Source organism: Cynara cardunculus, assembly GCF_001531365.2.
Source record: "Cynara cardunculus var. scolymus isolate 2C chromosome LG 12, CcrdV1, whole genome shotgun sequence".
In the NCBI taxonomy this organism is placed as follows: domain Eukaryota; kingdom Viridiplantae; phylum Streptophyta; class Magnoliopsida; order Asterales; family Asteraceae; genus Cynara; species Cynara cardunculus.
In genome coordinates this window covers 23,711,167-23,725,199 of record NC_037539.1, presented here as the reverse complement: position 1 = coordinate 23,725,199, position 14,033 = coordinate 23,711,167, and the positions used below count along the sequence as shown (strand labels likewise).

General features: G+C 35.5%; 2 protein-coding genes across 2 annotated transcripts; both read left to right on the top strand.

Moving 5' to 3' along the window:
• Window positions 1–2,021: 2,021 nt before the first annotated feature.
• Window positions 2,022–10,010, top strand: LOC112522514 (tobamovirus multiplication protein 1-like). The gene is made up of 11 exons (XM_025131690.1): window positions 2,022–2,477; window positions 5,529–5,619; window positions 5,696–5,748; window positions 6,424–6,516; window positions 6,609–6,680; window positions 7,045–7,117; window positions 7,356–7,401; window positions 7,504–7,567; window positions 9,027–9,080; window positions 9,573–9,650; window positions 9,739–10,010. The coding sequence occupies exons 1-11, from the start codon at window positions 2,313–2,315 to the stop codon at window positions 9,829–9,831; spliced, it is 882 nt and encodes a 293-aa protein (XP_024987458.1). The 5' UTR covers window positions 2,022–2,312; the 3' UTR covers window positions 9,832–10,010.
• Window positions 10,011–10,353: 343 nt separating this feature from the next.
• On the top strand, window positions 10,354–12,503 carry LOC112523774. Its single transcript, XM_025133454.1, has 3 exons — window positions 10,354–10,363; window positions 11,916–12,424; window positions 12,489–12,503. Exons 1-3 carry the CDS (start codon window positions 10,354–10,356, stop codon window positions 12,501–12,503), a joined length of 534 nt encoding a protein of 177 aa, XP_024989222.1.
• Window positions 12,504–14,033: the final 1,530 nt, after the last annotated feature.

Sequence of the window (14,033 nt, the reverse complement as noted above, 5' to 3'; positions counted from 1 at the left end):
GGTATATTCTTGTACTAAGGGACCTGAATGGAGTATAAACATGTATTTCTTATAATTGAAGTATGTGTTACATGCAATGTGTGAGATGAGGTATTACAAAACCCTTAATGATTAAATTTAATTAAAAAAGAATTTTTCTATTGGTCGAAATCGGTTTGCACGGTTTTTAAGAATTGAGCGGTTTTCAACGTAACCCGCCTCTCTCTCTCTCTCTCTCTCTCTATATATATATATATATATATATTGAGAGTTATGATGAAAATGGTAAGAAGAGATCTCCATCTTTGAATCAATCTTAATTGAAGAGTTCCACTAGATCAACATTAATGAGAAACATTAGACCAATTCCCTTCCAAAATGCAATTAATGAGTTGGTTTGAGATTAAAAGTAATTAATGATCCAAATCCCTCTTTTATACTTCTCATCTTAATTTCTATTCTCACACGATCCTTTTTGTATACACACACACATAGGGGCTTAATCATTTGAGAACCCCATGTATTTGATAACCATGAGAACTTTTAACTTAAGGTATTGTTTTACTTTATTTTTTCTCATCTGAAGCTAACATTTAATGTGTTGATGAATATATATATATATATATATTTGTTAATTTTATATTTATTCGGTTTACAATATGAAATTATTTTAGGTGTAGCTTTTGTTACACATACATACTAAAAAAGTTCACAGTGAACTGGGAACAAATATATATATCAAAATTTTAAATCCTAGTCGTAGATGAAAAAAAACGTATAAAATAATACAACATGCATTAATTCTCAATGTTATCATAATTTTATAGAACTCTTATATAAAAGATTGCTTTTAAAAGAGAAAAACTTAAAACTTTGTCAATTATTTCACATACTATGGTTAACAATAAGTGTGTTGTTTTTGTTTTCAAAAGTATCGTAAGTTATACCTCTAAGATGGAAGAATAAGTAATAGATAGACTTTTGTTTTCCACTAATAGAATTTTAATCATTATATTCGGAAACAAATACTAGTAATAGAGTTAAGGCCCTTATTTTGCCCTTACCCTCCTCTTATATATGATATGGTTATGTTATTTTTGTATTGAATTGAATAAAAAATAATTGAAGTATTTACAACAAGATCTCTCCACCCAGTTTCAGGACCACCCAGGTAGGCATGAGAATTGACCTCGACCCGTTAGGGAACCCGGTTTACCCGTCCCGGTTGGGGACGGGAATTCCCCGTTAAACTAGGTCTTGGGGACTGGGACGGGGATCACACTCCCCGTCCCGTCCCGTACCCGTATATATAATAATTAATAAATTATATTATTTATTTTTATTAAATCTGTAAATGATAATTCTATTTCAATATATTTTGGATGTTACTATATGTGGTTTTAGATATTACTCAATATGTTTTAGTATATGTGACGTTAATTTTTTTTTGTTTTCGGTTTATTAATTATCATATGACGATGTATATTTTTTGTATTAAATTAAATTCCTTTGTATTAAATTATCACACATTTGATTTAATTTTTTTACGCAAACAGGAAAAAAAATCCTCGTTTCCCCGTTGGGGATTTCCGTTTCCCGTTGAGGACGAGGATGAGAATATGATTAAATTCCTCAGTAAAGATGAGGACAGAAACGGAGACAAAAATCGGAAATCGAGGACGAGGACAAGAACGAGGACAAGAATTGGAGTCCCCACCCCATTACCATCCCTACACCGAGGTTAACTTCCTTCAATACGACTACGAACCATATAAACATATTCTCATAACAATAAAGCATATTTTTTTAATCAAATTTCTCTATGTATGAGTACGAGGGTGGTTGTGTGTGTGTATATATATATATATATATATATATATATATTACAATTTTGACGTCCAAACATTTTAAATCATAAAAAAGTAAGGGGATTTAATATTGGTTGTCTTTTTCCCCCTTTTTTTATTTAATTTAATTTTAATTTCAATTTAGGGATATTGGCAGCTCAACATCTGACATATCCCAAGAATGGAGTCTTTGCAAGAAATTTAGACGAAGAGACTCTCTACCACTGTTGGTTGCCAAGTTCCTCTTTCCTTATCTCTCTCTAGTCGCCATAATAACTTTTATCTCCACCGAAGAAGAAAGAAGAAGAAGAGAAGAATTTCAATATCCAAAAGTGTGTGTTTTTTTGCATGTTTACTGTGTGAGGGAGAGAGAGAGAGAGAGAGAGAGAGAGAGAGAGAGAAGCAAGGAAGAATCAAATCAATAATAACCAGTGTGTTTTTGGTGAATCACTCATTTTGTGGTTCGTGAAGAGGGTTAGGTGGGAAATGACGCGAATGCTACTGAGCATCCCATCGCCGTCGTCGATGAAGATGATTGATCTGTGGTCATCGTCAAATTGGTGGGAAGAGATTAATGAATCAAGGAGCTGGCAAGATGGAATCTTCTTCACTCTCTGTGCTTTTTATGCTCTTGTATCCGCCATAGCTCTTGTACGTCATCTCCCCCTATATCTCTTAGCTTGCTAATGATATGCAGGATTTTTGCTTACAAACTTTAGGTTTTAGAAATTGTTGAATGCATGTGCTTATCTAAAGTACAAGGATACCAAACAAGACTTTTAAGTTCAAGAGTTCATGGAAAAGAAGGGAACTAAAATGGAAGTTCGATTTCAATTTTTGGAATTTAAAGTAGAAAACTGAAATCCATTTAGGAACTGATATACTAATAATCCCTGATCTTTAATGGAGTTATTGAAGTAATAATGTGTTTGGAAATTTCAGTTTGATGTTTCAGTATCGGATTGGAAGAAGTTCTGTTGATAATTTTTTGCCAAACGAGCTTCAATTCCATTTCTGAACTTCAAAATTCCCAAGCTCCCTACCTTTTTTTGTGGTAACCTTGGGTTTTCGAGCTGGCTTAAGCACACCGACTAATCCCCGGGCGACCACGAATAGCCTGGACTCTGAACCTCCATGGCCACAAGTGCTAGTTTTATGTTGGAACATAAGATTATCCATGGGTGAATATGCCAAATCTTATCCTCCATCCAAGCTCCAGACTTGGCACCTACTATGCAGTTGAAACTGGTCAGCTAATTGTTCTCATGTGGAAAAATTTCACCCTATCTGATGTGGTAGGTTGAAACCAAATGAAGAGAAAGTAGCCAAAAGTATATGCTGTTTTAAGTGTAAAAGATCTCCAATTTTTAGGTTGTCTTGAGGCGAATATGGGCTCCAAGATTCCCTGAAGACACTGCATCAGATCCTTTGGGCTCAGATTCCCCCCCCCCCACTCCTCAATCTGTAACTTTTTTTGGTAGAATTTGCAATCTTTGAGCCTTCGGTTTTTTTGGTTCATTCCCATCATATGCTGTAGTGGGTTTCTATCCTCGAGTCTTGTATCCTAATAATGGGTTTCATATTTCTTCTTTAAATTTCTTTATTTTTAGAGTGTTATTGAGATAGAAGTTCCACACTGTTCTCATAAATCAGTAGATTCTTAATTATAATTTGAGAATAATTGTTTGGTACTTCCAATGATGAAGGCTATTGAGCAACTAGAATCCAATGTCGTTGGCAAATAAAGGCCTGCTGATTCTTAGTAATAGGCATCATATTCGTGTTGAGCTCTTAGTTGTACTAACCAAATCCACTACTTGGTTATATTATACAGCCATACAGTTAGCTAGGCTTCGTTCAAATTTCTACTTAAGAACTATGCCAAAGTTTGATTAAACTCGAATAGAAGGTGATCTGGAAGACAAAAGTTGTTATGGTTATCATGACGAGGTGATAGATTGAAGGGATATAGGAAGTACTTATTGATATTTCATGCTCGGAAAGGACAAAATAAAGTGTTAACCTTACATTGTCTTTGACTATGATTTATGGACCTTGAGCTTCTGTTGCATGAGATTCCATGGGATACTACATGATTGGTGGCTGGTTTGTATGCTTTATTAACCTTTGTCCAATTGGAAGAGAGAAAAAAAGTAATGGGACATAGTTGCATTTCCTTCTATAATATGTACTTTGTTGTGAAGTAAATACAAGTTCTATTTATTTTTTATTTGTATATAATACATGGTGGATGATGATGAAGCTTCAATCGTTTCTGGCATGCTATAGTTATTTAAGTCTCTCGACGGCGGGAATGGGAGATTACCAGTAAGCCAGATGCTTCGCGAACCATATTCTTAAGGATGAGTTGACCCATATGTTTTATGCCTATTGTTGCGGTTGCTGCCTGTGAGGAGATATCTTTTGAGCAATGAGTAAAGTTTCTCATTTGTGACTGGAAGGTCACTAGATCGAGTCACAAAAGCGATATCTTTGCAAAGTTGCATACAAAGACTTACCTCCCAAAGCCTTGAGAAGCCAAGGATTCTTGTCTTTGTTGTTGTTTGTCCATAGTAAGGTTGAATCTGACCTTCATAGGAGGGCCTTGACCAACTACGGAAAGCAAGGCATTGACACTCGTTATATCTTTAACCCTTTGTTGCATCTTCTAATAATTACTCAACGATGAGGTGAGTAAGATTATTTGCAGCTTTCTTCTTCTGATCGACTCTATTCGATATGGGGACAGGTTTTCTAGGCTTGCAAGAAAAAAATGTTTTTTTCCCTTCCTTTACTCCAACACTATAGGGAATGCCCATTCAATTTTTATTAATTCTTCCACCACTCATTCCTCCATCATTTATGCCCAAGTGATAAATAATAAGAAACTGAATGTGAATAATCTCGGTGCACATGACAAACATAGGTACCTGACATCTTTATAGTTCCATTTTCATGGTAATACCTAGATACAATGCACTAGTTCTCACATCGTGGCTCGTGCCTCCTCCCTTTGTCTAGACTTGGAACGCGCTATTGAATATACAACTAGTGTTCCTTTATAATGTCTATTGAGTTCCATTACTAGCCTAACGTAGACAGTTGGGGATAAAAAGCTTGTTGTTGTAGTCAAGTGCGTCCCTGGCACCAATTATTCCATCTTGTTCTCCAAAATTAAAAATTAAGAAATCCATTGGAGAAAAGCAGCAAGGCAATGTTGGTCTTCCTGGACTGAACTGTATAATTCTGATTCGGTATCTTTGGACCCTAAGGGGCAGTTTACTAAACGCCTAGCCGGTTTTTCCTCACCGGATGAACATGGCAAGGGCCGAGAATCTTACCCAGTAACAGCGATGATAAGTATGGAGAGTCTTACCTGGTAAGCGAGGGTGACGACTCTTACCCGGGTAAGTGCTTACCGGGTAAATTGTTGCATACGATACCGTTTTGATGTACTACAATCTTACCCGGTAAAATAAATTATAGTGTTGACTCCTACCGGTAAGTGCTTACCGGGTAAGCATTTGGGTAAACGGCAATAGTTCATCACCTATCTATTGTTGAAGATGCATACTTTTTTTCATATGGCAACAATTTCTCATGGAGTTTTGAGGTCAAAGGTGCATGTTTTTGTTTAATTAGTCGAAAACATTTTGATTTTATTGCTATGAATGTTTATTTTGAGTCTCTTTGTCATTACAGATTCAATTAATTAGGATTGAAGTCAGAGTGCCCGAGTATGGTTGGACAACACAGAAGGTTTTCCATCTCATGAATTTCATCGTAAATGGAGGTATAATCCAAAGAATTCGTTAAACCTAAATTCTTGAAGGTTGCTAGTGACTAATATGTCACTGTTCTTTTTGCAGTGCGTGCCATTGTTTTTGGATTTCATATGCAAGTATTCAATTTGCCTCTCAAGGTGAGCATGCTGTTGCAGATTTCTTGACAGAAAGTGGATATTAGATTAACTGTTTCCCCTTTCTATTAGGCTAAAACATATCTCCATCCATGATAAAAGAATCTCTTGGTAATGTTACATGCTTCCCAAATTTGGATGGATTCCCAAGAAACAATATGTTCGTTTTTGGTTTAGTTTCATGTACTTGTGGGTTCCTTTATATGATGTGAGGAGAATGAAGATGTAACCATGGGTCATGTTTACTTGATATGAGGATGGGACCTACAAAATAAAGTATAGTGGAAAATCGTATACCTGATTGGAATCTTACGTATCACAGTAGTTCCCACTTCAACGTACATCCTATGCTATCATATGTCATTTCTCTAATCGTATGTAGGTTATCATCATAAAAACTCTTTGGAATTGCATCATTTGGTAGCTATGCTAATCGCTGGCATAATATGTTCGGGCTTACTCCATATAGCGTCATCATTTCTGTGGGCCCCAATTTGCATGAGAAGAAATGAACATGTAATTGTGAGTCCTATCTACTTAACTTGAGGAGAATTGAAGATGTGACCTGAATGGTAAACCGTATATGCAATGGTGATTTGTTTAGTTATAATGCAGTTTCTCTTGGCTTTCTTAGGCATCATTCTCATTAGGTATTAAAAACATAAAAATACTTATTAGGTTTGGATCTGGATGCTACTGGAAGTTCCGGGACTACTTTTCTTTTCAACTTATACTCTCCTTGTCCTATTTTGGGCGGAGATATATCACCAGGCAAGTAAAATTAGTTTTCATGTCGTTAATCTTATTCTTAAAATTTTCTTCCACCTCTTGATACCCCTTTGCTACTTTCTTACAATGAGCAGGCGAGAAGTTTGCCAACAGATAAACTCAGGATCACTTATGTGTGTGTTAATGTGGGAGTTTATGTCGTTCAGGTTAGTACCCACATTTATGTCTATGTATCTGTGGTGGGTTTAGTAAGTGGGACACTGGAGAACGGGTTTAGTAAGTGGGACACTGGAGAACATAAACTAAATACCCAATAAAACCCATGAACCTTCCACAAATCTTTCACCCGACCTCACTCGCTCTCGTTCGTCTGGTCCGCATACGTGTGGGGAGTTTAAAAGCTTTTTCCCCTTTCCCACCGAGTGGTAATTCACTGGGAACTCAATACACTATTTTATCTCATCTGAAAGAATGTTGCATGATCTAGGTAAAAGTTTTTCATCTTCTACAAGTTTGAAAAGATTATCTCAGTTGCCATTTTGCTCTCTAACATAAAGTTGTGTATAACAGGGTTGTATCTGGATATACCTGTGGGTAGACGACAGCAGCACCGTTCAATTTGTAGGAAAAATATTTATTGCAGGTTAGTTATTCTGCAATATCTCACAAGCTTGTGTTGTGAAGATCGAAACTTCACCCTTTCTCATAAGTGGTTCGTTTTGGTTGACTTTTTTGAATTGAACCAAATAATGCTAATACAAGATCAATCAATCAAATACGCACTTAGAACCTTAAAATTATCATTATAAAGAAGCTATGTTTTCAAAGAAACTTGAATTTGTATATAAAATTTGATATTCTTATGATACTGTATACTGCAGTTGTATCATTTATGGCAGCACTTGGTTTCTTGCTTTATGGAGGAAGGTAAATCTTCTTAATCACATAGCCGTACATTAGCAACCATTTATGGTACTTTCGGGGCCTTATGGTGTCAACCTTGTGGATTGTTATATGCAATGATTTCAGATTATTCTTCATGCTGCGACGGTTTCCTATTGAATCTAAAGGGAGAAGGAAGAAACTTCACGAGGTTGGTGCTTGTTTATACCAGCTTATTCTTTATATGAACGATTGCTCCCTTTATGCTTTCTAAATTAATGTATATGTTTTAATTTTCAGCCATTATGATTTGCTTGTTGATACATGTTATATTCATGAAAGCTACTTCCTTTCGGAAGTTATTTGAGGATTTGAAAATTACTCCCTAAAGTTTTGTAACACTCCATTTGCTGTCTTCATCTTTTTGATACAAATTAGTTTTTTTTATCTAAATGGTTCGGTTTCATTATTCTATTGATATGTATACTCTAAAGGACTTGCAACTTCTTTTACCTCTAATTTGAGAGAGTTGATTGGGAAGAAACCCTGATTAGCAATTTGCCATTTCTTCCACAATCCACGTATCCAGGCACCATCCTCCTGCATGCCTATGGGACACCACTATTTCGCTCCCCCATGATGGCTGTGAGACCAGTGCGAGAGTGCTCCAATGGGTAGCATATACCCTTTTTTTAGTTGATGATCTTTGAGATTTATTGTTACCTTATTGAGGGTACTAATTAGCTTTTTAAGGTTCATTATATATCGTCTTACCATAATTATGCAGGAAGGTTCTTATTCTTGAAAAATGCAAATGGCTTAAAACCAATATAGCATAGAAAAAGAAAATGACTACTTTCATACATACATATATATACATATATATAGGGGTCTAATCAAATGAGAACTAATTAGTTTGTGGTAACCGTGAGGTCCAATTTCAACCACAAATCAATAGATAAATTAGGAAATTTGTAATTTTGATAATTTTGAATTAAAATTTTAATGCAAGGACATGTTAGGTATTTTATCCTCTCTCCTCTCTCCGTTCCACGGTGATACCACAAACCACAGTGGTATCACAATGCATCTTATATGTGCTTGGGTATCACACTGAGGTTGGTTGTGTGGTCGATCGGAGATGTAATACAGTGGTATCACAATGCATATTATATGTGCTTGGGTGTCACACTATGTCTTTTGTTTAACAGAGTCAGTATTTTTAGGTATCACAGTGGTATCACCGGAGGCCGGAGGACGGGGGATGGAGAGAGAAGAGAAAATACCTAAAATGTTCGTGCATCAAAGTTTTAATTCAAAATTACAAAAATTATAAATGTCCTTGCATCAAAGTTTTAATTCAAAATTACAAAAATTATAAATTTCCTAATTTTTCTATTAATTTGTGGTTGGGATTGGATCTCACGATTACCACAAACTAATTAGTTCTCCCTTGAATGGCCCCTATATATATACATATAGATATACATATAGATATAGGCCATTTTAGCATTTTCATGCTGTGGGTCCTAATCTCATGATTCGAGGAAAAAGAACAGTGTTTGCCTTGATGTTGAGAGAAAAAAAACAGGACCCACAACATCGACAATCTGCATCTAGAATATTATAGTAACCTAATGGAAACACTGTTCTTGTTATGAATTGTGCAGGTTGGATCCGTGACAGCAATATGCTTTACATGTTTTGTTGTAAGATGCTTTGTGGTAAGTTTCTATCTACTTCCCTTGCCTATAATTTCACTGGAACCTAATTAGAAAAATAAAAGTAAGAAAGCTGTTTTCCCTTGCTATAACTATTATGGATGTTAATAAAGGCTAGGCCTTTAGGCTCCTTCCAATAGGACGGTCCAGCAGATGGCAACTTGGAATAAGGGTAACTATGGGCCTGTCTCTTAAGATCACAGTTTATTCCTCCAGCTATACGTGACTGTTTGGTAGTGACTTAATGATATAGAAAGTGGCTTATTTAGTCAGTTTCTAGGGGGAGTTTTATGTAGAAAGCCAAGTTTTCCCCAAAGGTGCACCTCCCAACCAAAAAAACATGCTCCTTACATCTATGAATCTATGAAGACAAATTAATGGATAACCAACCCAACAAGCCCTATGAGCCATTTAAACCTAATACCACATGGTTTAGGAATAGGAAAAAGATGTTTCCAAACAGAATGACGTTTAATTCTATTATTTTTATTTCAGGATGTTGTATCGGCTTTTGATTCTGAAGTGTCATTGGACGTTCTTGATCATCCGGTCCTAAACCTCATCTTTTACATGGTACTAAAAGAAATTACCAATATGCCATCATTCTATAAATTACGGGAGTAGATTGATCGTGTGATTTTGTTTTTTGGGTGGTTAACAGGTAGTTGAGATCCTGCCTTCAGCTCTCGTGCTGTACATTCTACGGAAGCTGCCTCCCAAGAGAGTTTCGGCACAATATCACCCTATTCATTAGTTAAGACTGGTTTCTGGATCCCATTTCTTGTATAATACACAACTTATTTGGATTGAAATTAAATCTGAAACCTATGCTTGTTCACTTTGCATTTGTTTGGAATTGCTGTAATATTTTTGTGGGAAAGAACTAGGATAATGGGTAAAATTTTCTAATAAATAGAGAATGATGTGTTGATTTATTTTATGAGGCTTAATCGGTTTGGTTAATTCAGTCATTTATCATGAGCAGATCCAAGATTCTTTCATGGATCAACGACGTAATTTTAGTTTTTATTCCTTTTTTTGCGAGAATTCCATCTTTTTTTTCCATGTACAAGTTTCTCTAACTAAGATGGTATCTATCTCATCGTCAAACTTAGTTTAACCTCATAAATTGGACATTTTGAAACCTCGGGATTCAGTTGTTGATATCTTGGTTTAATGAAGTGGATTCTCACATTTCTTTACAAAAAAAAGGGAAGGAAGTGGATTCTCACATATCTGGGTTCATCCCATTTTCGACAACAAATCCTACACCCAAATGGAACAAGGTTTGTGGAGGGTAACAGGTGAAGGTCCCAAATGAAACAAGGTTTGTGGGGGGTGATATTGGGATTTATTTATAAATCCAATAATAATTATGGGCTTACATATTATTATATAATTATATTACGTTATTTAAGTAATTGGTTAATTATGTGATTAATTAAAGATAGCTCATTAGAACCCAATTTGGTATGGACTTAATGAGAGGAAACCCATTAGGTTATAATTAGGGTTTAATGGGAACCTTAATTACAACTCTATATAAAGACGACTAGGGTTATGGTTCCCACACACCAAAATCAATACGTTCATTCTCTCCCCATTGGAAGGACATCAAGGATTTTGCGTTGAGGAAAGCCATAATCTCGGATCTACGTTTCATACTCAAGCCTAACTAATAGAGACGGGTACGTGTGTTCTTATTCGTATGTTCTTAATAATTCATTGTGATAATCTTCATTTTTTCCAACAAATGGTATCAGAGCCACGTTTTCACATTAAATTATTAGAAATAATTTGTTTTTTGTTTTGTGGTATAATTGTTTCGTAAGGTGAATCATTTTGTTATGGGGATTTAAAAGGATTTTTTTTATTCTGTCGCCATTGATTCGAATGAATAAAAAAAACTTTTGGGTTAGAGTAATCGTGTGAAACAATTTCGATGGATGATTTTTTTTTAGATATCAATGGTTTGAGATTTCTGCCGTCGTTTATTGTTCTTTAGATTCGTGATTATTATCGTTTTTCGTTTATCTAGAACTCAAGTTTGACAGCCATATATTGTATAAATTGTTTGTATATATTTTGTGATATCCATATAAATGTACCTTTTTTTTTTGGTGAAACTGATTACTACCATGACAATTGTTATATTTTATTATTGTTATTCGTTGTTGTGAACGGAAAAGAAGTTTTTTTTGTTTAAGATAATTTCTTTCGTTCAATAAAGATTATGTTATGGTTTTCGGAGGATTTTGTTTGTTAGTTGGGCTATTAAGAAATAAATAATATTTTCTATTGAGATTAAGTGTAGATTGTCTGAAACATTAGTTTCGATGGAGTAAAATTATATCAAGGTCCAAACTGTTTTATTATGTTTGCACTTAATTGTCTTGTATTTTAAAATAAATTGATTGATATAATATAGTTGCCAAAGTAACCACTGTTGTGACAATTAATTTGTTTTAAGGTATAAAGATGAGTATATTTGTTATTTATGCGAATAGTGATTGACCCAAAGGAAAATTGTTATTTGGCCGGATAATTAATATACATGTGGTAATAAATATGTGATTATTGTAAAGTTTTCCATGTGAGCAATGACCAGCCCAAAGGAAGGGTATTGTTTGACAGGATTTATTTTCAATATTTGATTACTACATTGAGAGTACCACTTACAAGTTAATATTTTAGTCCAAAGACTAAATATTGATGTTGTGTTAGGTATCTTGTTAATGGGCCCACCAATGTTTCGAATTTTTTATGTCATACATGCACGTATTTTCCTCCGATATGACATAGTTGTTAAGCATGTTATTTGTTTTGTTTAATATACAGTTGCTAATGCTAATAATGTATCTGCTCAAATTGCTGGTATTCCTACTCTGACTGGGACGAATTATGCCATGTGGAAAGAGAGTGTGAAAATTGTTCTCGGTTGCATGGATTTGGACCAAGCACTTCGGATTGAGCGACCCATTTCCATTGCGGAAAACCCAAATACGGATAAAATTGAGAGGTGGGATCGCTCTAATCGCATGTGTCTAATGATCATGAAACGCTCTATTCTAAGCAGATTTAGGGGCTCTATCACTGAGAGCACTGATGCTAAGAAATTCCTCACTGAAATTGAGCAATTTTTTGCTAAAAATGAAAAAGCGAAAGCGAGTAACACTTTGATGAAACTCGTCACCATGAGGTATAAAGAAAAGGGGAACATAAGGGAGTACATCATGGGAATGTCTAATCTCAATGGGAAACTCAAGGAACTAAAGTTAGAGCTTTCGGAAGACTTGCTCGTTCACTTGATTCTCATATCTCTTCCTGCACAATTCGGACAATTTGTGGTGAGTTATAACACTCAGAAGGATAAATGGACTCTTAATGAGCTCATGTCACATCTTGTGCAAGAGGAAGAACGACTAAAGCAAGATAAGATGGAGAGTGTTCACTTGGCATCAACCTCTCAGGATAAGAAGAGAAAGAGAGCTAAGGAAACTGTAGAAAAAGGGCCAAAGCAGAAAATGCATAAGAAGCAGGATAAGGAATTCACCTGCTACTTTTGCAAGAAAGCGGGACAAATGAAGAAAGAGTGTCCTAAGTATGCTGCTTGGCGAGAGAAACATGGTAAGACTCTCATTTTTGTTTGTTCTGAAGCTAATTTAGCTTCTGTACCTATGAATACTTGGTGGGTAGATTCTGGTGCTACTGCTCACATAAGTATGTCTATGCAGGGCTGCATGTGGAGCCGACCGCCAAATGATAATGAAAGATTTATATATGTGGGCGATGGCACTAAAGTTAGAGTTCAAGCTATTGGGACCTTTACAATTTTATTAAAAATTGGTGTTTATTTGGATTTAGTTGAAACTTTTGTTGCACCGTCATTTAGACGAAATTTGATTTCTGTTTCATGTTTGGACAAATTTGGTTATAATTGTTCTTTTRRMAACAATAAAGTTGGTTTCTATCTAAATTTGAAATTGGTTGGCACTGGTTCTTTAATTGATAAACTATACATGCTTGAGACTACTACTTTAGATAATGAAATTTTGCACTATGTTGCTAAAGGTACTAAGCGAAAATTAAATGAGGATTCTGCCATCTTATGGCACAAGCGTTTAGGACATATCTCTAAACAGAGAATTCAGAGGCTTGTTGATAAAAGAATCCTTAATCCCTTAGATTTAACCGACTTTCAAGTATGTGTTGAATGTATAAAAGGGAAACAAACAAACTCAAGGAAATTAGGTTCCAATAGAGCTACAAATGCCTTAGAATTGATACATACCGATATATGTGGACCGTTCCCTGCAGCTTCTTGGAATGGTCAACGGTATTTTATCACATTCATAGACGATTACTCTAGATATGGATACCTATATTTGATGCATGAGAAGTCTCAATCATTGGACGTATTTAAGGATTTCAAAGCCGAAGTTGAGTTACAATTAGGCAAGAAAATTAAGGCTGTCAAATCTGATCGCGGTGGTGAATACTATGGCAGATATGACGGATTAGGAGAACAACGTCCAGGACCATTTGCCATCTTCCTAAAGGAGTGTGGAATTGTCCCACAGTACACTATTCCAGGTAAACCTAGCATGAATGGCGTAGCGGAAAGACGAAACCGAACTCTTAAAGACATGGTCAGAAGTATGATTAGTCATACTTCTTTACCTGAATCACTTTGGGGAGAGGCACTAAAGACTGCAGTTTACATCCTTAATCGGGTTCCATCAAAAGCAGTGACTAAAACCCTGTATGAACTTTGGACTGGCAAGAAACCTAGTTTAAAGCACTTGCATGTTTGGGGATGTCCAACTGAGGCAAGGGCTTACAAGCCACTTGAAAAGAAATTGGACTCAAGAACAATTAGTTGCTATTTTGTTGGATATGCAGAATGCTCTCGGGGCTTTAAGTTTTACAATCCCACTACCAAATCCTTCTTTGAGA

Excerpts from the sequence above, each read along its gene's own strand:
- LOC112522514 (XM_025131690.1), top strand. The coding sequence starts at position 2,313 with ATGACGCGAATGCTACTGAGCATCCCATCGCCGTCGTCGATGAAGATG. Across the intron at positions 2,478-5,528 it reads TTGTATCCGCCATAGCTCTT|ATTCAATTAATTAGGATTGA; the intron begins GTACGTCATCTC and ends TTGTCATTACAG. Across the intron at positions 5,620-5,695 it reads GAATTTCATCGTAAATGGAG|TGCGTGCCATTGTTTTTGGA; the intron begins GTATAATCCAAA and ends TTCTTTTTGCAG.